Source organism: Equus quagga, chromosome 7 (assembly GCF_021613505.1).
Source record: "Equus quagga isolate Etosha38 chromosome 7, UCLA_HA_Equagga_1.0, whole genome shotgun sequence".
Taxonomy (NCBI): Eukaryota; Metazoa; Chordata; class Mammalia; order Perissodactyla; family Equidae; genus Equus; species Equus quagga.
Window position 1 is genome coordinate 50,167,404 of NC_060273.1, and position 23,257 is coordinate 50,190,660.

Below are 23,257 nucleotides of genomic sequence, written 5' to 3' on the forward strand. Positions count from 1 at the left end.
CTGGCCTCCCAGGGCTTGCCCCAGTTTGGAGCTATTTCCTCCCCAAATTCCTACTCCCCAGCCCTCCAGCCCTGAGCTCTGGACCCAGGCCACGGCCCAGCGGGCACTGGGGTGGGGAAATGTGTGCTGCTCAGCATTTTGTAGCAGGTCTCGGAGTACACGCCCCAGGACCTCTGCTGAGACACAGGAATCTTTCCGTTTGAAGCCCAGAGTTCATTCTTCCTCTCACTCTTCCTTTAATTCATTCATTTCTGGCAAACCGTGCCTTCTCTCCTCCTCCCGCCACGAAGCCCACTGGCATCCCTGAAGCCTTTCAGCCCACTGCAGGCACAGCCGGGACTCCCTCTTCCAGGTTTCTCTATCGAATCGCTGACAAGGACAAAGCCATTAGGAGCAAGATTCGGAAACTAGCTTTTTAATTTCATGGCTGGAGGTTGTCAGGACAGTGCAGAGAAAATTGCCAACGATTCGGAGAGCGGCCCATGAATCTGGGGCAGAGCAGGCGAGAACAAGGGAGCACTTCAGCTGGGGGTAGCGGGGGCTGGCAGCCACTTGGACGAGAAAGTTCTCTCCTCCAAATTTCTTTGATTCAGATCCCGTGTCAGTTTAAAAAGATTGATTCAGCAATTTTTCACCCTTCCTCAACAAAGTGGTTTCGATGGCTGAGAAAGAAAAGGAGAAGGGGTGCACCAGGCATGCTTCTCGAGGGGGATCTATGAGGGTCGTGAATTTGAGGGAGAATTGTACTTCCAAATCATGTTTGCCAAGCTGGATTACAGTACAAGTATTCCTCCAGATTAAGACACGCGGTCAGAGTGAAAAGATCTGCATCCTAACCCCAAGCTCAGCCACAGAGTTGCTGTGTGGCTGGGGGTTAGGGGCTCTCCCTCTCTGAACTCTGCAAATTGAGAGGGTTGAATAAAGCAATCCCTAATATCCTTTCCAACCTCTGTGTTTCTTCGCTTTCACCAAGCCCATCGGGAATCTTATCATTACCTTAAACTGGGCTCTCTGGTCTCTTGGGCAGAACGTAGATGGGTCTGAATTGAGAGGACTGGTCTGTGACCCCCAAGGAGCTGAGCAATAGAATGGCATCAGGAAGGGCACTTTGCCCTGTCACACCAACCAAGACGTGCCAGCCGGATATATTCAGGCAAGTTAACACTTACAATAATAATGTAGTAAACTTGTCCTAGGGTTTTGTTTTATGGTTTCCAGAACTCTCTCAAATACAGTTCTTACAACCACCCTATAAGCGAGGTCCTATTTGCCCATTCCCCAGACAAAGACAGTGAGGTTCACATATCTAAAGGCTGACCGAGGCTGACCAGCAGCCCCTGCCCAGCACCCTTGGCTTGCTCGGGCTAAGACAGACAAGGGTTGCTCCTGCAGCAGCAGCTCACGAAGGGGGAGAGAAGTCAGGTGCACCTTCTCAGTTCCCTCCCTCCCGCCTCCCTTACAGCCTCACATTGTCCCTTAATTGGCTGTATCAGTCCAAGGCTCTTAGTCTCAAGCAATGTAAATAGACTCTGGGTGATTCAAGCTGAAAGGGATACTGGGCAGCTCACAGAACAGACAGGAAGGCTGGAGATCTGGCTGAGTGAGCAGGTAAGAGAAAAGGGAGGTCACACAGCCAGACTCATAGCACAAACTCTTGGTTCAGAACCAGCCCAGCAATGCCCCTGCTACAGCTGCTACAAACGCAGAAGCCCTGGTACCACAGCCATCCCCCCACTATCTCTGCTGGCTGTGGTCCTGCGCCTGAACCTGAGCTGCAAGGGAGGCTGGGAAAGTGGGCATATGGCACTTTCACTCTCTCCAGGAAGGCCTGGCCTCCCAACAAGTCTCAGAGGGTGCAGGATATCCCCAAACAGGAAGGGCATTGAGATGCTAGGCAACCAAGCAGATGGTAAACGTATCTCAGTCAGGTCAGGTTAGGTAATGCTGTAGGAGCAAAAAACTCCTAAGTCGGGGTGACTCAAAAACACAAAAATGTATTTCTTGTTCACTTTACCTGTCCATCAGGGGTCAGCTGGGGCCTCTGCTCCAACTCACCCTTAACGCAGAGCATCCACCATCTCAAATATTGCCCACTGTCACCATGGCAGAGGGGAAGAAAGATCTAGAGCAATGAAAGGCTCTAGTCCAGAAGTGACACATGTCACTTCTACTCATGGCTCATTAGCTGGAACTAGTCACGTGGCTCTGCCGTGGGGCCAGCAGGTGCAATCCTGCCTTGCGTCTAGAAGCCGGAGAGCTGGGAATATGTGGTGAATAGCCTTAATGATGCCCACAGTCTACTGCATGGAGCCTGCCAACCAGAGTCCTCCTAGGGAGGAAGCAGAAGAAGAAGGCACTGAAACGGGGGCAAGGGACCTGAGTTTTATTCTGGGTTGTGCTGCTAGGACCTGTACATTCCTCTAGCACCCCTGGGGGCTGAAGGAAACCCCCATTTTGGGATGTGGTCACAGAAGGCAGTCCACTCAAACTGCAAGTGGCAGTGGCAAATGTCTGGAGCGCAGCCCGCTAACGAAGCACTGGAGGGGCCAGGAGTGATGAGAGCCAGGAGCTGAGCCCGGCCTCCTGAGGCTCAGGCAGGCAGGCAGCCTTGTCTCTGCCCACAGGCTCCACAGCCATGGCACTGTCTCCCCAGAAACACAGGCACCTCTCGGTAACCCTAGGCTCCCTCTGGAAATCACCCCTCTACTTGTAAGCAGCTGATGGGCAGCAGGAGCTGGGATGTCTGGTGTGTCCACAGGCCTCTTGGGCCCATACTCGGCCTCAGCTGCAGAGAGGTGAGAGGCCAGGCCGAGTCCCAGGAAAATGCAGAGAAGCGAGGGTCTATGAGCAAGGGGTCTGCCCGCACCTCTGAGGGGCCTCACACTCCTCGGGTCTGACCGGCCCCACAGCCCTTCCTAAAGTTGTAGTGTTGACATTTCTAAAAGCAGGGAAAACAACTATCGGTACTGTGTTGCCTATTGACCAACAGACCACACATCGAAGCTTCCCTCGGCACCCAGTCCAGGGAAGAGCGCAGTTGTAACTTCTGAGGTAAGTGGGTTTCACAGACACAGACCATTAGTCTCCTCCTAATATACATTGGCCACGTCTTCCTTAATAACATGAACCCCAGTTTTTAACTGGAGGCTGTACCAAAAAGCTCCAAGACCGCGCACGCCCTCCAGCCCGCCAGAGACGCGGGCAGCCGTCTTGGATCACAAGGAAGCGTTTTCAAGATGGCGGAAGGAGCCTGGGAGTCTGAGGGTCGTGGGACTGCCTTCCCCACACTTTTACACGAGACAGACGAACTTCTGTCTTGTGTAAGCCGCTATCATTTTGTGGTTTACAGTTACCAGCAGCAAAATGCAACTGAAAACAGCTATAGTATAGAGGCAGAAAAATAATTGTTAACCACTCCTGTCTTCAAAGGAGTGGAGGGCTCGTTAAAAGGATGACCCTCATGTTTGGATGACCTCTTCCGTGGGCCTGGAGGTGCAAAAGTAGGCCCGGAGCCGAGTTCGGAAGAAAGAGCTTGAGAGAGCTGAGCTGCAGCGCATCCCATCGTGAGAATTTGGCATTCCACCGGCACACCGTGAGGGTGGGAGAGAAGAGGAGACAGGGCAGGGGGAGGAGGGAGGAAATAATGAGTTGGACGAGGCTGGTGCCCTCACGAGGAGAAAATAGCTGACCACGAATCCCTCAGGACATGGAAAGTCCTCCAAGAACAAGAAGGTTGAAAGTAGAGTTTGCTGTTTGTTTTTAATGTTGTGGAAATGTCAGTCCCTCCTTTGATACCCTCAACTTCAGTCAGTTCCGAAGAATCAAGATGCTGAGTTTCACGTGAAAATCCATAAAGTAAAATGAATACAGGAGAGGCAGGAGCTCTTAAGCAGAAGGGACCGTGGAGAATTTGCAGGAATGATGAAGGGGTCCAGTTTGGCCCTCTGCAGGGCCTAGGATGGCCCCTGGCAAGGGGACGGGGCGGGTGGGGGAGGCCGCAGTCTTAGCTAGATCTCAGGCAGCAGGGATGCTCCAGCCAACATCTGCCGCGTGAGATAACTCTTGTAGCTTCCTCACTGGTCTCCCTGCCTCCAGCTTCTCCCAGTCCAATTGCATTGTGCTGTCCCAGAGAAAGCTTTGTCAATTTTGCATCTAATGCTGGTCCTGCCCTATTTAAAACCCTTGTCTCCACCCCAACGTCAAGTTCAACCTCTGAAATGGTAGTATATGAAGCCCCAGCCTACTTTACCAACCTAATCTCTTGCTGGTCCCCAACCCATCCCAAATACATGCTCTGCAAACCCATGAAGCTCATGGGACTTGCAACCGTTTTCAGAATATATCCATGCTCTTCAAGCCTCTGAGCCTTTGCTCAAGCTGTACCCTCTGCCTGGGACCCTGAGCCTCTCCCTTCTTTACCTACTTATCCAGGAAACATTCTTAATCACAACAGAGCTGAAATCTAGCTGGTTTAAGCAGTAAAGGTGTGCAGTAAAGGATACGATATGGCTCCCAGAATCCCTGGGAGGGCCAGAGATCCAGACTTGGAGATGACTTGGATAGGAGCCACACCCAAAATCACACTACTGGACATTCCATGGAGACGCCACTGCCCCAATGCTGGGACAGACATGGCATCAGGTGCCTCTGATGCTGTCCATGCAGGCTTGGATACCCCTGTGGGACTCCACAATGGCTGGCTTCCCCAGGACTTGTTTCTTCATGTGCCTACCTGCTGCATCAGAGTGCCAGAGTGACCCCTGATGGCTGGAGTCCAGGCCACATGTTGGGAAGCTGGTAGATCAAGTCTCTGGGCTCTCAGGTAGAAGGGGTCTCTGCTTCTTGGCAAGACTCATAAGCTGAGGGACTGCCCAAATGCAGGAAGGGTGTTCAAAGGCACTTCCTGCAAAAAGAAGGCAAATGCCACTGCATTCATTAGGACCCCTCAAATGCTACCTTCTTTATGATGTACCCAAGGCTGCCTCAAGCAGAGTTACCTGAGCCTCCTCGGTTCCCTCTGTACCCACCTCCATCCTCAGGCACTCTACTGATGATGACCTTTCTCTAGGGTGTGAACTCCCCCAGGATAAGGACCAAGGCAGAGTTCATACATGTATCTCACCTCTCCCCGCTGCCTCCATCTGGACCTACACCAGAATACAATACCATTATTTTTAAGTGAACAAATAAGTGTTCAGGTCCACCAGCAAGGATATGTACTGCAAGAAGGACAAGGTTTTCAGTGGGTGTCGGGGGGAGTTGTCCCCAGTGGGTAATAATAATAACTACAATATATTGAGCACTTACTATGTACTGACTTCTATGCTAGGTACTTTATAGACAATATTTTATTTATTCAGAAAAATTCCAGGAAGTAGGGACAATTTTGATCCTCTCCATTTTGTAGGTGGGGGAACTGAGGCCTGCTAGAGATGCTAAATAACTTGCCAAAAACCCTGGGCCAGCACCCTTGGGATTGAAGCCCAGGCAGTCTGGCTCCAGGGCCTGGGCTGAAAACCAAAAGGCTACACCGTAGGGTTGGCCAGAGAAGGCAATGGAAGGAAGTCAAGTGGCTGGCCCACCATCACTTCCTGTGCAAGCCCATAGGCATCTTCCAGAACCTTCCTGCCTTGGTTGTCTCAGGAAGAGGGTAAGGACACAGGATCTGGCAGCTCCCTGTTGCTCTCCATGCACCCCTGTCCTTGAGCCCAGAAGGGTATGATGTCCCAGCATAGCCTGGAATGCCCAGTAGAGCAGCCAAACTTCTCACTTTTCTCTCTAGATTAAATCAGCTTGCCTCCTTCATTAGACATCCTTTAGTAATAGTAATTTGAAACAACAATGCATTAGAAGGATGGAAGGTTACCAAGGCAACCCACAGACTGACTGCTAACCTTGGGGTCTGCTCTCAGCCCCAGCTTCCTAGTCCAGGTTAGTCATCTATTATGGCCAGCTCCCTAGATTGTACCTGACCCCTCTGCTTATTGAGTATATCCTGACATTTGGTTGAGGGCAGTATCAAAAATCTTAAATGGCCTTATCTTATAGTTAGAAGAGCACATTTCCCATTCACTCATTCATTATTTTTTTCATTCATCCATCATATATTTACCGAGAGCCTGTATGTACCAGGCACTGTTCTAGGTGCTGGAGACACAGTGATGAAGGAAACAGGCAATCCTGCCTTCACGGAACTTAGAGGTTAGTGGGGCAGACAGAGGTTAATCAAATAACCCCCCAACCCAAATATAAATTCATGAATGCAGTATGTCCCTAAATATTTGCTAAGGACCAGGACTAATGCTAAATGGATTGTCAAAATGGCGCTTAATCCTCTCCAAGGTCCTGAAGAACTGAGGCTCAGAGAGATGATGCAACTTTTCCCAAAGTCACGCTGCCCCCAAAGTAACAGAGCTGGAATTCCAACCCAGCTCCGTCTGATCCAAAAGCCCACACACTTGGCTGCTTCTTCCTGTTTGCCCTTGGCAACCTATGAATCTTATTTCTTTTCCAGCTCCTGCCCTTTCTCCTTTGAAATCTGATTTTGGGCTTGTAAAGTTTCCATCCTTTCCTGCCAGTCTTTGACATAAAATATTCCAGCACCTAAAATGTGCAAATTCACTGGGCTCAGGCATCTTGTTAGACAAATTTTAACACTGAGAACCAACAACGATTTTTTTCCTAAAGGATACTTGAAAATGAGATTACTACCGAGGCCAAAGTTAAAACAGTTTTCTGTGTAGACATTTCGAAAGGTCCTGGATTATTAACACAGCAATGGTGCCCTCTGGTGACCGTTATTGTGTATTACACTTTCCTTGACTGGGGAGGAGCACATTCTGGATGTGATGGCAGCCTCCTACTGCAAGTTTGGATGAATGATCAGCCTCCCCTAGTCTTGGTCACCTTCGTTCCTCATCCCCCCACCTAACCCGATTTATATCAATTCCAGAGGCAAGGTGACAGGTTGGGGGTGCAGCATCTTCTCACAGTTCAGAGTTCCAGCAACCCTGACACAGGGTCCCCATGACCTACAGTGAGATTGCCGAAGGGTGACCATCTGCTGCCAATCTCTGGGATCACATAGCCATTAGGGGATGACAGAGTAATCCATCATCTCCTGCTAGAACGTTTCTTTCTTTCCTGAAGGTTGTGTCTACAAATGACCCCACACACACTCTCTCTCTGACTCTATTCCATGACTGTAGGAAACAGACAGGAACTTATACATTCCCTTTGAGCTAGGTATTGTGCTACACGCTGGAGAAACACCAATGAACAATAAATCACGGTTCCAGCTCTAAAGCTTACACTCTGGCAGAGAAACGGGTGGCTAATTAACTCATAAATTATTCACTTTAATTACACTAATTGCTACAAGAATGAGGCTCTGAGAGTTTACATCAGTGAGACAAGACCAGACTAGGTCTGAGGGTCAGAAAAGTTTTCCCTGAGGACGGAGAGAGTAAGGTGTGCTGTGCCAAAAATAAAGAGGCAAGTCAAAGTGATCAGGGAGCTTGGAGAATGAGCATGGGGCCCAGGCAGCCAGAACTGGGCTTCTTCTGGGACTAAAGGTGCTAAGCGTGGGGTCAATTAGTAATAGACACTGAGTAATCTCGAGGATGGTGAGGTTTTAAGAGAGAAAGTTTGTTATTAACCTAACCATTGAGGAAGATTGAGCTGATGTTAAGGGATGAGTATAAACACCTGAATATTTATTTGGAGGGTTAATTTAAACTCTCTTGAATAGGAAATGTTGGAGGGGAGAGCATCCCGGATCGCTGTCCATTCTGCCTCTTCCCAGGAGCCAACGATAGTGCAGAATTTATTATTTACATTCCCCTCCACTGTTTATGTAAGATGAGGAAATAAAAATAGCAGACACAATTGCCAGGGTTGTGGGTAAGAGCTGAGCTAATAATGGGCAAAAGGGTGAAAGGAAGAGAGGATAGTGGTGGCAGCCATGCGGTTCCAATGGTGAACTGTGGCTACAAAAACTATCAGAATATAAAGCCTGACCTAGGGTATGATGTCAGCTAGCTCTCAGGATGTAGTACCCCTTAGGTTACACATTGCAAGATTTGGATTCACTTAACCTGAGTTCAAATTCTCCTTTTGCGCCTCTAGCTATGTGATCAGGGCAACAGACTCTCTGTGCCTCCATTTCTTCACCTGTAAAATAGCAATAATAATAGTATCTACTTTTTAGATTGTTTTGAAATAGTGTGTGCAAAGTGCTTATCATCATGCCCGATATATTCCAGTTACTCAATATTAGTTTATGATTATTACTATTGACTATTTAACCTGGGAGGAAATCCATGCAGCTAAGAGAATTCAGGGACACAATTTTCTTCGTCAAAATGTTCCGGTATTTTTCAATTTTCTAAAAGAAGTATGCATTGCTATTAATATCACAAGGAGGGGAAATCCCACACATTTTTTAACAATAGAAATTTGAGTAGTCCTCTGTTCCCCAATTTCCCGGATGATATTGATCAAGGAGGCCACAGGTATGCACGTTAAAAGCACAGATTGTTAGGCCCCAACCCAGAAATACTGAATCAGAATCTTCAAGGGATAAACTTGTTCATTTATACGTTCACCAGCCCGACAGATGATTCTTATAAGGGCACACTGTTCGGACGTGCTAAAACGAAGTGAGGGCTACAGAGACTGCGCGAGGAAGGCCAGCACAGATTGCAGCAATCACGAGGGCCTGGGCCTACAATTCCCACACTGCCCAGCAAACTGGCAGCAAGCGAATCCGGAACCTACCGGGAGTTGTAGTTTCCTCGGCCGGACCTCAGCACATAAGAAAGCCGGAGATGATTGCCAAAAACTTCCCGTCCCACAATGCAAAGCTCAACGGTGACGTCATCTGGAGAGCGCCCGGGATGGAGCGGGCGGTTTCTGCCGCCTCGGCTGCTGCCGGGCCTGACTTCTCCGCCACCGCCTCTGCCTCCTTTCCCTCCTCCTCCTCCTCCCCCGCCACCTCCTCCGGTTCCTCCGCCTCCTCTACACGACCCAGGCCCTCTATCCTTGAGAAGAGGCCGTATTCGAGCTCCTTCGCGGGCCCGGGGCGCAGCCATGGCGGACGGCGGCGGTGGCGGGGGCACGGGCGCAGTGGGCGGCGGCGGAGCGGGCCAGGCCTCGGCGGGGTCGGCCACAGGCGCGACGGGGGCCGGCGGAAGCGGCGGCCCCATCAACCCGGCCTCCCTGCCTCCCGGCGACCCGCAGCTCATCGCTCTCATCGTGGAGCAGCTCAAGAGCCGGGGCCTGTTTGACAGCTTCCGCCGGGACTGCCTGGCCGACGTGGACACCAAGGTAGCTGAGGCCACCCGAGCCGAGGGGGTTCGGGCTGCTCGTGAGGCCGCCAGGGTTGCAGCTCTGCTTTTCCAAAGTAGAGAGAGCAACAAAAGAAACGTTAGAAACCTCGGCAGTGAGGTATTAGGCCGCTTGGGGCGGTACAGGGAGCTTTCTGAGTGACGCACCTGTGGGTTCGGCTCCCAGCCCATCCCTGTTGGCAGTGTGACTTAGCCTAGTCGCTTCTCTGAACTTGGGGGTTCAGTACTGGTTTTACAGCCTAGACCCTCTCTTTCCCAAGATGGGACTCCTTAAAGCTCCTCGGTAACAACGCTCATTGTGTTAATAACAGTGTAGGAAGCGAGGTAAGTAAGTGAATGGCTTAGAATTTCCACCCGCTCTCTGTTCACCATTAAGGAGCTGACATTAGACAGTGAATGGTTTGAATGCACAACCATCAGCGTTTTATAGCTGTTTGTTCCTTTTGCACACTTGAATTACGGTACATTGTTGTGGAACCAGCCCCCTTATTTTGTACTCCATCAAAGATGATAGGGGATTTGGTGCCTATTTTAGATCCTGATGCCATGGATCAACACCCCAGTAAAATGCTATGCACTTTACCTACTTGCCAAGGTTGTTTGTATTCAGTGAAGTCATGTGTGTTAAGTGTCAGAGATGCAGTAGTTGCTGGTGTGTTCATTTTCTCCCTTTTCAGAAGCTTCTCTAACAAGACTGTGGTCATAGATTTAAGAGGTTCTGTTACTGACTGGGCTCGTCTGGGGAAGGGATTTTCTCCTCCTTGAGCCTGTCAGAGAAATCTTTTGCTTACCTCCCAGCAAGACTGTGAGCTTAAAACTAGACCTTAACGGAAGGGAAAGACCTAGTCTATCTACTTACTGAACTTTTACTGACCTATATTGTGCCAGGCTGCATGGATACAAGAAAAGTCACTGCCCAGTCCTCAAAGCTTATACTCTAGGGTGGAAAACTGACATGTAGACCAGATGGTGTATATGGGAAGTGGCGTGTACTGTTATTCTCCAAGATTAAAAACCCAAGTAGAAGTGCTATCCTTGAAGCAAGGTATTTAATTTTCCTTATGTAAGGGTCCCAGATATGTATTGACAAGCTTTCGCCTTTCCCAGGACTCGGTGTTCTCAACTTCCATCACAAGTTCTCCACTCATATTTTTTATGTTTCATTAGGTTTTGTGTGGCTTAATCAATACAGTATGCTTGTTACTAAAAAAAAAAAAAAATCAGCATTGAGAAGCTGCTGGAGAGGGAGTTGGAGCCTTCCCCAGTTACCACCACCTTAGTTGTTCCTTCTGGTAGTTAGCAGCTGGTTTTAATTTTTGGAGTGTGTTTAGGTGCATCTTAAGTCCTTTGTTGCTTTAGCCCCATGATTCTCAGTGTGATCCTTGGATCAGCAGCATCCGCATCACCTGAGGACTTGTTAGAAACGTATATTCTTAGGCCCCTTCCCACACAGCTGAAATATTTAGGGGAAAGTGTGTTGATGCTATATGTAAGTTACCTTGCAATGCATCCAAACTATAAGTAAATAGAGCAAACTGATAGGTGAATGGAGAGAGAGATGGATAATACAAGAAAATGTGCACAGCAGGCACGTAGGTCCTTTCTCTTTGTGAAGTAAAGGGAATATTCTCTATTGTCAGGATCTGCTCAGGTTTGATGGTGACATTTGCTGTCCTTTGTCTTTTTTCAGTAAACAGTAACATCTCCAACTGGGTGAGTTATTTTGAATAGTAGAAGGTATAGTATCGGGATGCGTGGTTACAAGTGACGAATCTAATTCTAGCTCCTTTGCACAAAAGCTCCTCTGACTTGGGGAATCCGTGGGAGGAGTGAATGAACAAACAAATGGGCAGGGATGCATTGGACCCAGGGGTGCTCCACTAGGGCCATCTTTCATCTTTGTCCTTTATGACTGTTTACTGCCACTGCAGAGCAGTCAACCATTTGAAAAAGGGATCCAATCTTAAAGCTCCTTCCTCTAGAAAGGGCCTCTCAGCTGCAGTTCAGATTTCTCAGGGATCGTCTGCACTGTCTCAGCTTGGGTCAGGCACCCACCCTGTGGCACCCTGTGCCCTACCCTTGTGAAGAAAGGAAGAGGGTTGTTAGGCAGATAGTACACAAATGTCTTTGTCACTCTTCACCCATCTCCCTGCCTCCTTTGCAGGTTCAGTGGAGAGTTTGTGAGTCAGTTCTCCTGGCCTTTTTGAAGCCTCCCCTCATGGAGTTAAAGCCTCCTGATTCCTCTGTCAGTTTCATTTATCTGACTGCTGGCAAACTCCGGCCACAGTAACACTGCAGAGTAAACTAAATCTCAGTGCCCTGTAACAAGCATTTGTTCTCATGCTGATAGGGCTGCAGGTCAGCTGCAGTTCAGCTGATCTAGGTAGGCTTCAGCTGGGTGGCTCAGCTGCAGCCTGCAGGTTGCCTGGGCCTGGGTCCAAGCTGCGGGTTGGGCTTAGGTTTGCTACAAAAGTACTCCTCCTCGGTCCCAGGCCGAAGGGGCAGGGGTGACCCAGGGCATGTGCTCGTAGAGTGCCATCAGAGCACAAGAGCCAAGCCAGACAGTACCACCACACTTAAGGTCTCTCGTCGCTAACATTCCGTTGATCGGAGTAAACCAGGTTGCTGAACTCAGCATCACCGGGTCGGGAAGTCTTTGCCCACAGTGGGAGGAGGCGAGGAGCGAGGTGCTGCACAGCAGCGCTCGCTGTGCCTGGGTTTGGAGGACGGCAGCTGATAGCAGCAGCGGTTTTTGGAGGCTCGGAGCACACATTCCTTGTGTTCGTGAAGTTCCTTCTCATTTCGTTCTGCTGTTCCTGGCTGAGTGTAGAGCATCTGGGATCACTAAGTGCCTCTTGTGTTCTTTCTGGACTTCTGTTGTGCTTCCCCTCAGCCTTTCTCCATGTTCCATAGGCCTCAACTTCTGTCTCCATTCTTGTGATACACTGAGGTTTGGGTGGCCCTTCATTTTATGCAGAGAGCGCTCCTGAGCCTTGTTTACTGCTGAGAACACCCTGCGAGGTGAGCAGGCTAGCCATCTTTCTGTTTTATAGATGAAAATAAGGTTGGCTGACTTGAAAATCAGAGAACTGGTAATCCATGGAGCCGGCTAGAAACCAGTTCCTTTGATTCTGAAACAGCCTAGGTCTAATCTTGGCTTTGCCATGTGGGCAAGTGGTTGACTTTTCTAAGCCTAAATTTCTAATCTCTAAAGAAGGGGCAGGAGAAAGCTAATAGGACCTCCCGCACAGAGTTACTTGAGAAGGAAGAGGGATCATAAAGCGTCTGGCATTGTGCCCACCCCCCATAAGCGGGTGCTTGCATTAGCCATTAACTCGTGCTCTGCCGTGCTGCATGTGATCTTCATAGTCACAGTGGAGGCGTATTTGAGGACTTGAAAATCTATATTTCTGTGAAAAGCAGTGTTCTGAATAACTAATGACCAAAGCCTTGGTGCGTGTAACTTCTGACTTGCCCCTTCTTTTTAATATTTCAGCCAGCTTACCAAAACTTGAGGCAGAAAGTGGATAATTTTGTGTCAACACATCTGGACAAGCAGGAATGGAATCCTACAATGAACAAAAACCAGTTGCGCAATGGTCTGCGGCAGAGCGTGGTTCAGTAAGTAAGCAGGACGGAGAGCGCACAGGCATAATCGGGAGTGTGACGCACGAGAAGGCTGGTGCTGGTCGTTGTTGGGTCAAGGTGCATGGTACCTCCCAGGAAATGTCACATACGAGCCACAGCAGGCGCCTCCTTTATTAAGATTAAGGTTCAAGTAAGCAAGGAACTCAATTACAATTCTTGCTAGTTTATCCAGCCTACATAGACCTCCTGTGCACATCTCGACCGGGTGCGTGGAAAGATGTTCCAAATTGAAGACCTGTTCCCTACTCTTTACAGTTTTCAGTGTAATGTGAACATACACAGGAGCTGTATGCCAGGATATCCATGGTTGGCTCTTGGGCAAGAGGCGCTGGATCTTGATTCCCACAGTGAATGTTTGTTGTACAAGTTCTTTGAGTCCGCGTGGCCCCTCGAAAGTAATGGCAGCTTTCAGGAAGGCCTGGAGTCTTACTCAGGTGTGTCCTCCACAGTGACAAACTGAACCTTAATAAGGTGCTGTTGATAGTTTATTCAGGTGACTTCTCAGTGTCACTGGGCACAAAAGTGGAGGTAGGTCATAGAATCTTGGTCCTAAGTTAAGCTTTTCCTAATCTACTCAGTCTTTTTTTTTTTCTTGTGTTTTTTTACCTTCAATACTAGTGCTTATGTTCAGGCTTTCTTGGTCTACTGAACTCCCCTGGAATATCTAAAAGCTTGTGAAGCGTGCCTTTTTAAAATAGAAATATCAGAGAATTAGCTGAGTGAAAAAAGCCAATACCAAAAAGAAACCTGATGCGTGGCTCCGTTTTTATAACATTCGTGAGCTAACATAATCCAGAGATGGAGACGCGATTAGCAATTGCTGGGCTCAGGGATGGGAGGAGGGGTGAGTGTGCCTGGAAAGGGTAGCACGAGAGGTCTTGGGATGGTGCAGGTAAGTAGCTTAATTGTGGCACTGGTGACATGAGGCTACTCGTGTGATGAGGTTACACAGAGCCACCATACAGACACAGACAGTGCAGCTATAACAGAAAGCTGTGTAAGGTCAGGATTGTCCCAGGATCGTTTTGCACTGGATCTTTTTAAACTAAGAAAGCTGAAATTTTTAAAAGCTCTCAAAGTTAGGGAAGAAACATGGTATCAAAAGATGCATGGTGCCTCATCATTCTGGAATCCCTCCCCAGGGCCTTTGTTTCTCTAGGGAGCAGACTGGTGGCACAGGGCTCCTTCAGAAAGAAGGGGACAGTAGCTGTCATTTGCTGAGCAGATGTTCAATGTCTGGCACTGGTCCTTACGTGTGTTGTTGCTCATCCTCACAAAAAGCCTGTTTTGCAGCTAAGTAACAAACTTGTGTTTACCCTACCTTTTAAAAGATAGCCCAGCATATTAAGAAAATAAATTAAAACACTGAGTATTTTGAAATATTTGGAAAGGTGCCATTAATGGTATGAAGACTATCAACATTACTTGTTAATTTTCAACGAGTGTTGATGCCATGCTAGAGGTATGCTTATGGCACTTGTTTTTACACACCTTTAATAGGAAATGTAACACGGAAGAGTGCACAGGAGTACAGTATAACAAGTAATGAGAACATCCCAGTCATCACCTCCAGCTTGAGAAATTAGAACATTACAGCCTCCCCCCCCCCCCACCCCAGCCCTGCTTCCCTCCTTTCCCGCCTTACCTTCCTCCGCTCAGAAGTTCGCCATCCTCCCCATGTGGAATTATTTCCCTGCTTTTTTTCATAGTTTTATCATCTGTGTAAATTTTCCTGCTGTTTGACTTGATCTAGAATGTATTTAACCTGAACATACTAATTCACATTTAATACTGGGACATTTCTCTATGATTCATGCTAATTTTGAATTTGAGGCAAATCCTAATGAAGTTTTGAAATGAGGATTTGCTGCTTACCCCTAAGTGCTCTCAGCGGGTGAGCGAGTGGCGCACCGGCCTGGCCGTTCCGGCCCAGAGCTGTATCCTTCCCACAGTGGAAGGCTCACCAGGAAATCGGCTTTTCCTCTGGAACCCAATTGTACTAAAAGTGTTTTAACTACATGTGTGTTGGTTTCACCTTCTGTTTTAGGCTCCTGACAAGATTTCGTGTTTCCCTCAAATGTTTTTACAATCACCAGGAAAGCAAACGACTCTTTCTTGGTACTTTGTTTTCCTGATCAGGCGTTTACATCCAGTAAAGACCCCTGTGAATCTGCCTCAGGAAGCGGGGTTGTGTCATTGGAAAGCTGTTGGCCTGTCACTGAGGAGAGGTGGCTCAGCCTCCCGACGCTGCCCTCCCCGTGCTCTCGTGCTTTTGGAGGGCGCGCCGTCTCGTGCAGCTCTGCCTGAAGGCGCCCTGTGCGCTGATGGCGCCGTGTTCACTTCTCGGTTTCCCGTTGATAAGTGCCCGGTCAGCCCTGACTAGGGAGCGCTGTATTCGCTGCTCAGCCTAACCAGGTCAGGGCCCCTCTCTGGTCTCGCTTGTCACCGTGTCCATTCACTCCGTCGTTTCCTTGGCTGTACCTGACACACCATGTGCCCAGGTACTGCAGGACCTGTTTTTACCCAAGCAAAGGCTTGAATGGCCTAAGAACTCTCAAGTCTAATGGAAAATAAAACCTGTCCATATGCTTGAGATGGTATTTGCATATTTTAATCCTTTGAGAAGACACTTCAGTTTGAGCTTGCATGGACTGTTTTCCAGACTCTTGAGTTGTGATTTGTTCCCTGTCATAAGGATCTTCCTCATTGCCCAGCCCGGAGTGGTTGAATGCAGACATTGGTAAATTTTGACTCTTTGTTGCTCTACTTCAAAAAGGATTTAAGGTATATTTTAGCCCCTTAAGAGCTTAGAACCAGTTTGTTTCTTAGCTGTTTACTTGGTGGCCTAGAGGTTCCTTAGTATGTGTCTAGGGAACAGCCACGGCCGAGGGCCCTGTGGAGTCGGTGGTGATGCTGTAAACACTGCAGCCTGCCGCCTCTGTGCAGTGTCCCGTGGGGGAGTAGTGGCCAGGCTGCTGCTGGCCCTACTTCTCCTGCTTTTATTTTCAGTGAGAGAGGAGACGTTGAAGGAAACGGAGTCGAGGCTGAGGCGCTGGCTCTGACAGTGCCACCAGCTTTTCAGCTCCACCTGTGTCTTCAGGTTCTTTCCTCCCACGTTGTCACTTGTGCTTTGTCTTTGGCACCGGGCGCTTAGCTCTGTTTGGTTCCTTTGTGCAAGCTTGAGGTGGTAGTGGATGAGGCTGTGTGTTGGGAATAATAGCTGCTGGTTGTGAATTGCCCCTCAAAAGTGACAATGCAATGGCTTGAACTCTGTGTGGTAAGTGGATTGCCCTCTGAAAGAATGCCCTAGAAGGGCTGTGGCTTTGACCAGCTGGACATTTATTGGACTCTCAGATGGCTTGTTGGGACCTGAGGCTGAAGGGTTAGAGGAAGTAAATAACGGAATGATCTGTTTGTCTCCTCGAGGTCAGGGATGTTGGAGGCTGGAGTGGACAGGATCATCTGTCAGGTGGTGGATCCCAAACTAAACCACATCTTCAGGCCACAGATAGAACGAGCAATTCATGAATTCCTGGCGGCCCAGAAAAAAGAAGCTGTGCCAGCGCCCCCTCCAGAGCCTGAAAGCCAGGACCCTCCAGCTCCATCGCAGGACGCTTCCTAAGGTCCGGTAGCCCGTCTTTTGTCCGGGAGCACTCACCTCTGGCTTAGAGATGTATAAAATGGATAGGAAAGGGGTAAGCCATTACTGGGGGTCATGTTCCTTATCTATTCAGAAAAACACGTCCGCAGATGGACTTCACCTACTGTTTGAGTCATTTTTTACTGAGAACTACTTAGTAGCGTTTCCTGTGCCAGTGAGTCTGATTTCCTGTGCCACCATAGCTAAACGTTTAAGCTGAAGAGATGCTTCCTTAGAAACCCGCTGGGATGATGGGGTGCACAAGGGAGACTCCAATGAAAGCCCTGTTTTTCTGAAATTGCTTAAATGAGTCTCCCCCCTGGATGTGAGTTAACTTGGGTTTATACTTTAGATATACAATCAAGCAGTGCCTTCTAAAGTGGCGTCCTATGTGGGAGTCAAAGTCTGCTTTCAGCCCTCCTGAACCTCCTCGTATTTAAAGAGGTTTGAGTTTACCACTGTCAGTTACCATGAGATTCTGTTATGAGCACTCCTTTGTTTTCATTGCACTTTAAATTTAATTTAACTTTAAAAATCACCTGTTGAAGCACAGAACAATGCTTTTTGTAGGGTTTGGGAGCCATTGCACATATGAGCAGTGATCAGCATGGAAGCAGTGGACTCTTAGCTGTTGTTGGTAACCACTTGGGTGTGCCTCATTCCTCGTTCTACTTTGGTGTTCTCTTTATAAGATTCTTTAAGACAGCTGTTATTTTTGACAAATAAACATCAGCAAGTGAACAAAGCAAGAGCATCTGGCTCACGTAGAGCACTGACTTAGCAGAGATTGTCCGTGCCTATGCTGGAAGAAGAGCTCAGCTCCATTATGGAGGGTAAAACATGCATTTCACGTGTTTCCTTCTAGTTTAATTGTAAATTCCTTTAGGAACATAAAATTAAATGTAGTCTCTTACCAAAAAAGTAGGATTTTGATGTGGTTCTCTTTTCTTTTTAGAATATGCCTGACACATTTTGGAAGCTCTATCAAATTGATGGTGGAGAAATAGATTCGGTTACATAAGAGTACAACTTCAGAATGAAGACAGGCCAAGGTCATCACTGACTTCAAGATTCAACCTTGACTGTGGGGCAGTGTCCAGATTGAACAGGGAGCAAGTTTGGCAGTAGGAGAGGTGACCATGTGTGCCCCCGCATTGTGCTGCCATCTGGCCAGCCTGTCCAAGGGGATGACTCCCAGTAGACACTACAGAGATATAAAGAAACACTACACCAACCTGGGGTGGTCCTGGAACTAACCTTTATACTTGAACTTTGAGACTGTGGGTGGATTTTAGGGTTTGTGCTTGGGGATAAACAAAAGCTACAGTGAAGAAACATAAGCAGTCCTGAAGACGCGACCCAAGAACAACAGTCAAGGTTAGCTGGGAGGGGGTGTTTGGCAGTGCTTATTTGACACCATTTCTCAGAGTTGCAAACTGGAATGTACAAACCATTAGCATCAGATAGCTTTAAGGTGGCTGTGACCCTCTTGTACATGAATCTTGTAGAGGAGGTGACAGAACATGGGTCCCTGGATGTGTGAGCAAGTCCATATGGTAGGGATGAGGAAAAACATTCTCAGGCTCTCCCTCCAGGGCTTTTTCCTGTCCTGCAAGGGCTAGTGAGTCTTGGGTGCGTTTATTTTATTCTCAAGTTTGTGTTTTTTAGAAAAAATAAACAATGATAAATGGCTTGAGTTTTATAATAAAATCATCTGATACTCGTACTCTGAAGCCTCTACTGAATCATAGACCCAGGGGTGTGAAGGGGAACCCTTTTCCTCTGCCTGGGTGCCATTCCTGTGTACAACACATGACTAAATGGCTGTGAAGGGTTGGTAGACATACCTTGGAACTGCCCTCGCCTGAAGCTAGCAAGCATAGCCAGGAGCGGGCAGGCAGTTCCTCTCCCCTGGACCATTGCAGGTGCTGATTATATCAGTGTTTCTCAAACTTGAATGTGTGGAAGCATCACATGGAGATCTTAGAAAAAATATATATTCTGATTCAGAAGTTCAGGGGCCCCTGAGAGTGTTGCTGATAAGCTCCAGGTGATGCTGATGCTGCTGGCCCTCGGCGATGCTTTGTATCCAAGCCTTGGACAACATCACAGATTACTTCAAACTGAGTCTTTGGTTCTTAGTTGAGTCTACTACTGGATATTGTTAATCTAATAAATTTTAACCTATTTAGTTGGTTCCCTATTAAAATAAACCACTTCCACCTTTACCGTCAGTACCCCTACGTTAGGACTGTACTACCACAGTCAGACGTTTGGGCAGCGTGTGCCCTCTTTTTAAAGCAAGCTGGCCACGTGTTTAGGGCAGGTGGCAGTCATCTGAAGTGTATTCTGCTTCCCACCTCCTAATGGACACAGTTCCATTTCCAGCTGAAGTAGGTGCTGTCCTTTTCTGTTTGGGATTCAACAGCCGGAGTCCTCAGGGCCTGGAGAAGGGCTCCTCTAGGCGTGTACTCAGCTAAGAGGTGAGCATGGAATGAGCAGTGTGTCCAGTCCTATGCACAGACGCTCAGGCTACCTGCCATCCGCGTTCTAGACCGTGAGCCCTCAGTGGGGGGCTGCTGCCCTGTGAGGGGTCTTCTCCAGGAGGGAAATCAGCAGAGCCACTTTCTGTTGACCTGACGTCTCGCCCGTAGTGCCCATCCAACACCGGCCTCAACCCCGTGACTGAGAGGGCAAAACAGAGCAACCCGGAGAAAGCTGCGTCCTCTGCCCCAAGTGCCCAATTGACTACATTTTGTGTCTTTTTTGGCGGGCAGCTTTTGGTCCATCTCAGTTCTCTTTGCTTTTTCTATTACTAGGGAAGGGTGTACAGTTGATGAGAAACACCCTAATTTTCACGGACTGCTAAATATGCCAAGGTACAAGAGTTTTATCCTTCTGTTATATCCACCAAGAGTCACAGACCAGAGATGATTTCATTTGAGAAGATTATCAGGTTACAGAAGTAACTAGACACACAGCTACCATTAGGACAGAGGACTGACTTTTCACTCTTAGCTGAGCCAAATAGAAAAGTGTTCATCGGCCCTTGGGTAAACACTTAAATTGGCAGGCTGGGGAGGTGAGGCAAGACGAACAGCCTCTGTCTCCTTAGAAACTGGGCACCTGCTAACCCCATTTGCATTTTCAGTGAGTCCTTATGCCTGGGTATTAGGCTAGTCATGCAGAGCCTAGAAAAGTCACGTGTGTTCTGAGATAAAGTAGAAAAATTCCTCCCTGAGGGAGACAAGGCCACCGAAAATACTCCGTCCTAGACATCCTTGCAGTGTTCCTTCCTGAACGAGAAACTAGCTGTCGTGGACCTCAAAGCTGCTCCCTATGGTTGGGAAAACCACTGCCATTTGCAAGAGCCCCGTGAAGCACAGAGCTAACCTCTCTAAGACGTCAACAAGTATTGCCAAGCTTTAAAAACCCTCAAAGCATAGAGCACAAGGATATTAAGGACCCCATGCTCATTTGTGAAGCCCAGTTCAGGCAACATCTACAATAGCTACTGGAGACCACTCCCCCTGGCGCGTTTCCCGTTCCTAGCCTAAATGCTTGATTGGTATGCCAACCCCCCCTTCTCCACCCAGCCATGGTCATGACTGTTTTAACTCTTTCTTGGCTTATAGTCAAGTTTGTGACTCATATCAGATTTTCAGGCTTTGTTTCATCCTGTTTCTGCCATTTAGCGTTAGCTTCTATTTTCTCATCAAGGGGTGGAGGAGTTCCCATGCCTTCTGTCAGTCCCTCGCGCTGTGAACCGCATAAACACGGACAGATCCGTTATAGCAGTGCTTCTGAAAGCATAGTTACCAACCAGCAGCGGCACCCAGGCCCTGTGAGAAATGTGGCCCGCACCCCAGACCTACGGATTCGGAGATCAGGGGAGGGGCCCACAAGCCCTCCCGGAGATTCAGACGCAAGCATTTTCACTTTAGGAAACCTTTTGGAAAGCTGAGATGTTGATTAGTAATGACAGGTTAAGTATATTAGTGGATAAACATGTCTCTTCTAACAGCTCCTGAGGGACAAAACTAGTGTGTCTTTTATTTTTCCCCATTAGTCCTTTGGAAGAACTGCTTTGGACATTTTCACTTGGAAATGTCTGCATGTAACAAACTTCCTAAGCTTTCAAAAGCTATAAGCAGTCTTCTAAAGATGAATTTGCTAAGCAACTCAAAACATTGTCAGGAACTCTGCAGAAAGGCTTTCACTGGCTGTTGAAGATAGAGAGATGCCGTAGGGACCCAGCAAAGGTCCGGGCCTGGCTTGTGCCTGAGGCTGGCTCTGGATCAGCAGTGCCAGGGGGCCAGGCCCTGCCTCCCTTGGCTGCCCTAAGGGTGCCGAGGATGGGGTGGGAAGCAGACAGGGAGGCCGGCACAGCCGAGCTTTGGCTGGCACTGTGCTTTGCACCCTGTCCATCACCTTACCTGTGGAGGAGCCAGGAGGTCAGCTTTTATGGTCTTGTCACCAGAGACAGGCTTGACTCCAAGAACGCATGGTAATAATTACTGTGCTCTCAAACTGGTCACACGGCCGAGACCTAGACTGTCTTTCTGACTCCAGTCTTGAAACTGCCATTTGGCTGTCCTTCCTGAAACACTGCTTTCATCCAGTATCTTCCTCATTCGTGAACCTATGAAGGGTCAAGCACATGAACCAGACACCTACCAGGTGGCAGACATTTTCTTGTCCTTTTTTTTTTACCTTTTATTATTTTGAGGTCATAGTGGTTTATAACATTGTGTAAATTTCAGGTGCACATCATTATATTTCAGCTTCTGTATAGACTGCATTGTGGTCATCACCAAAAGTTTAGTTGCCATCTGTCACCATACACACATACCCCTTTACCCCTTTCACCTTTCCCCACACCCCCTTCCCTCTGATAACCACCAATCTGTTCTTGTCTATGTGTTTGTTTATCTTCCACATGTCAGGGAAATGCCAATCAAAACTACAACGAGATAGCACCTCATGCCCAACAGAATGGCAGACATATTCTTATGCATAATTTCATTTAATTCTCCTGACCCTGTTAGGTAGGATTTATTCTCCATTCTGCGCATGAGGAAAGCAAGACTCAGAGAGGTGAAGCACCTTACTCATCCAGCTGTGAAGCAGGGAGTGAGGTTTGAACCCACACCTCTCTGAATTCAAAGCCCATGATCTCCGCCCCCCTTTGCTACTCTGCCTCCCTATTACTTAATGGAACCAGTTCAAACTTGTCAGTCCTCTGGGGTCCACCCTTCATTCCAAATGTAGGCCAAAGTCAAATCAGCTTGACCTCTTACCACATCTCAGCACATACCCTTAGTTCTAGCCAGCCTTTGCTCCCCATGCTCAAACGTATATCCCAGGGCAGAGTTTGCAAACTGACAGGCTGGTCTGCTCTGCCTTCCAGCCATATTCTGTCAGCGAAGGAGTTGTGATTGTTGTGTATTGTTTTGTTTCAATTAATTGCCAATATTTTTAAATGGGGATATTTCCATATAGATCTGCATTTCTGGCTCCGAATAAAAAAGTCTCAAGATTTGCCAACATTTTTGTATTTCCACTGGAAACAGTCAGCTAGAGCTCCATAGCAACACTGCTTTAGACCACACGTAGGACATGCAAATGCCACTGGCTGGCTTCACTCATTGCCAGCACCCTGCTGGCCCCTGAGGACAGTAAGTTGGAGATACTTGCCCTAGAAAGTCATTGTCCTGTGATTACTTAAGATTTTTCGAAAACATCTCTTTATCTAGAGGGCCAGACCTTCTAGGCTTTGATTTTCCTAGGAGTAGAGACTAGGTTTTCAGCTACATGCATCAGGTTCTAGAATTTTCAAGCTTGGAACGGAGCCTAACGTTTGCTCTCTGACGTCCCCCTCTGGGGGTCTGGATTGAACCATCCAAGGATGAGTGGAGGGGCAGGACAGCACATAGCAGTGGGGTCAAGTTACAGCTAGGATGCGGACTGAGAAAACCAGCACACGCTGTTCTCAGAAGCCTCTCAACGTCGCCCCAAGTGGCAGCCTCCCCAGGGCGAGAGCCAGAGAGGGGCTTGTCTGTGCAGCCTCATCAAGGTATGAAGCTTAATATTTTGTGAATGAGTGAAGAGTAGCAGAATATGCTACCCCAAAATATGCCGCTTTGGTATATTGATTATTTCAAGCGGTAGGGGCTTGAAAACCAGCAAATGCAGGGAGAGGCTTTCTCTGAACTCCCGTCATCTGCCTAAAGACAGATCCTCCGAAGGGGACTCAAGTGCCATAGGTTCCCTCCCTGGGAGTGTCATCAGCCAGGGAGGACTGACTCTCACCACGGGAGAGGGTCCTAGAGGCCGACCCTACACCCAGGCAAACTTCATCACAAGCTATCGGCCCTCCCGTCTGTTCTTCCAAAGGCCCATTCATCCTTCCCAAAGTCATTCTTCTCCCCGAGAGGCCTAATCCCCCTCTTCTTTCCCTATTAAGCTGGTATTTAACCCTGAATTCTAAGCCACTTGCGAAGTTACTCATCTTTCCCTGGGGATCTCCTATGTACACACGAGGTGTATGTGTTAACAAACTTCTGTTTTTCTCTTGTTGATCTGTCTTTTATTACAGGAGTCTCAGCTAAGAACTCAGAAG

General features: G+C 48.2%; 1 protein-coding gene across 2 annotated transcripts; it reads left to right on the forward strand.

Annotated features, from left to right (window-relative positions):
• The first annotated feature begins 8,881 nt into the window (after positions 1-8,881).
• BOD1 (biorientation of chromosomes in cell division 1) lies at positions 8,882-18,361 on the forward strand. Of its 2 annotated transcripts, none has more exons than XM_046668075.1 (4): positions 8,882-9,327; positions 12,844-12,968; positions 16,422-16,690; positions 17,591-18,361. In XM_046668075.1, exons 1-3 carry the CDS (start codon positions 9,091-9,093, stop codon positions 16,615-16,617), a joined length of 558 nt encoding a protein of 185 aa, XP_046524031.1. In that variant the 5' UTR covers positions 8,882-9,090; the 3' UTR covers positions 16,618-16,690; positions 17,591-18,361. The 2 variants fall into 2 exon arrangements, with proteins under 2 accessions (XP_046524031.1, XP_046524030.1); XM_046668074.1 differs by having other exon boundaries at positions 8,883-9,327; positions 16,422-16,618.
• Positions 18,362-23,257: the final 4,896 nt, after the last annotated feature.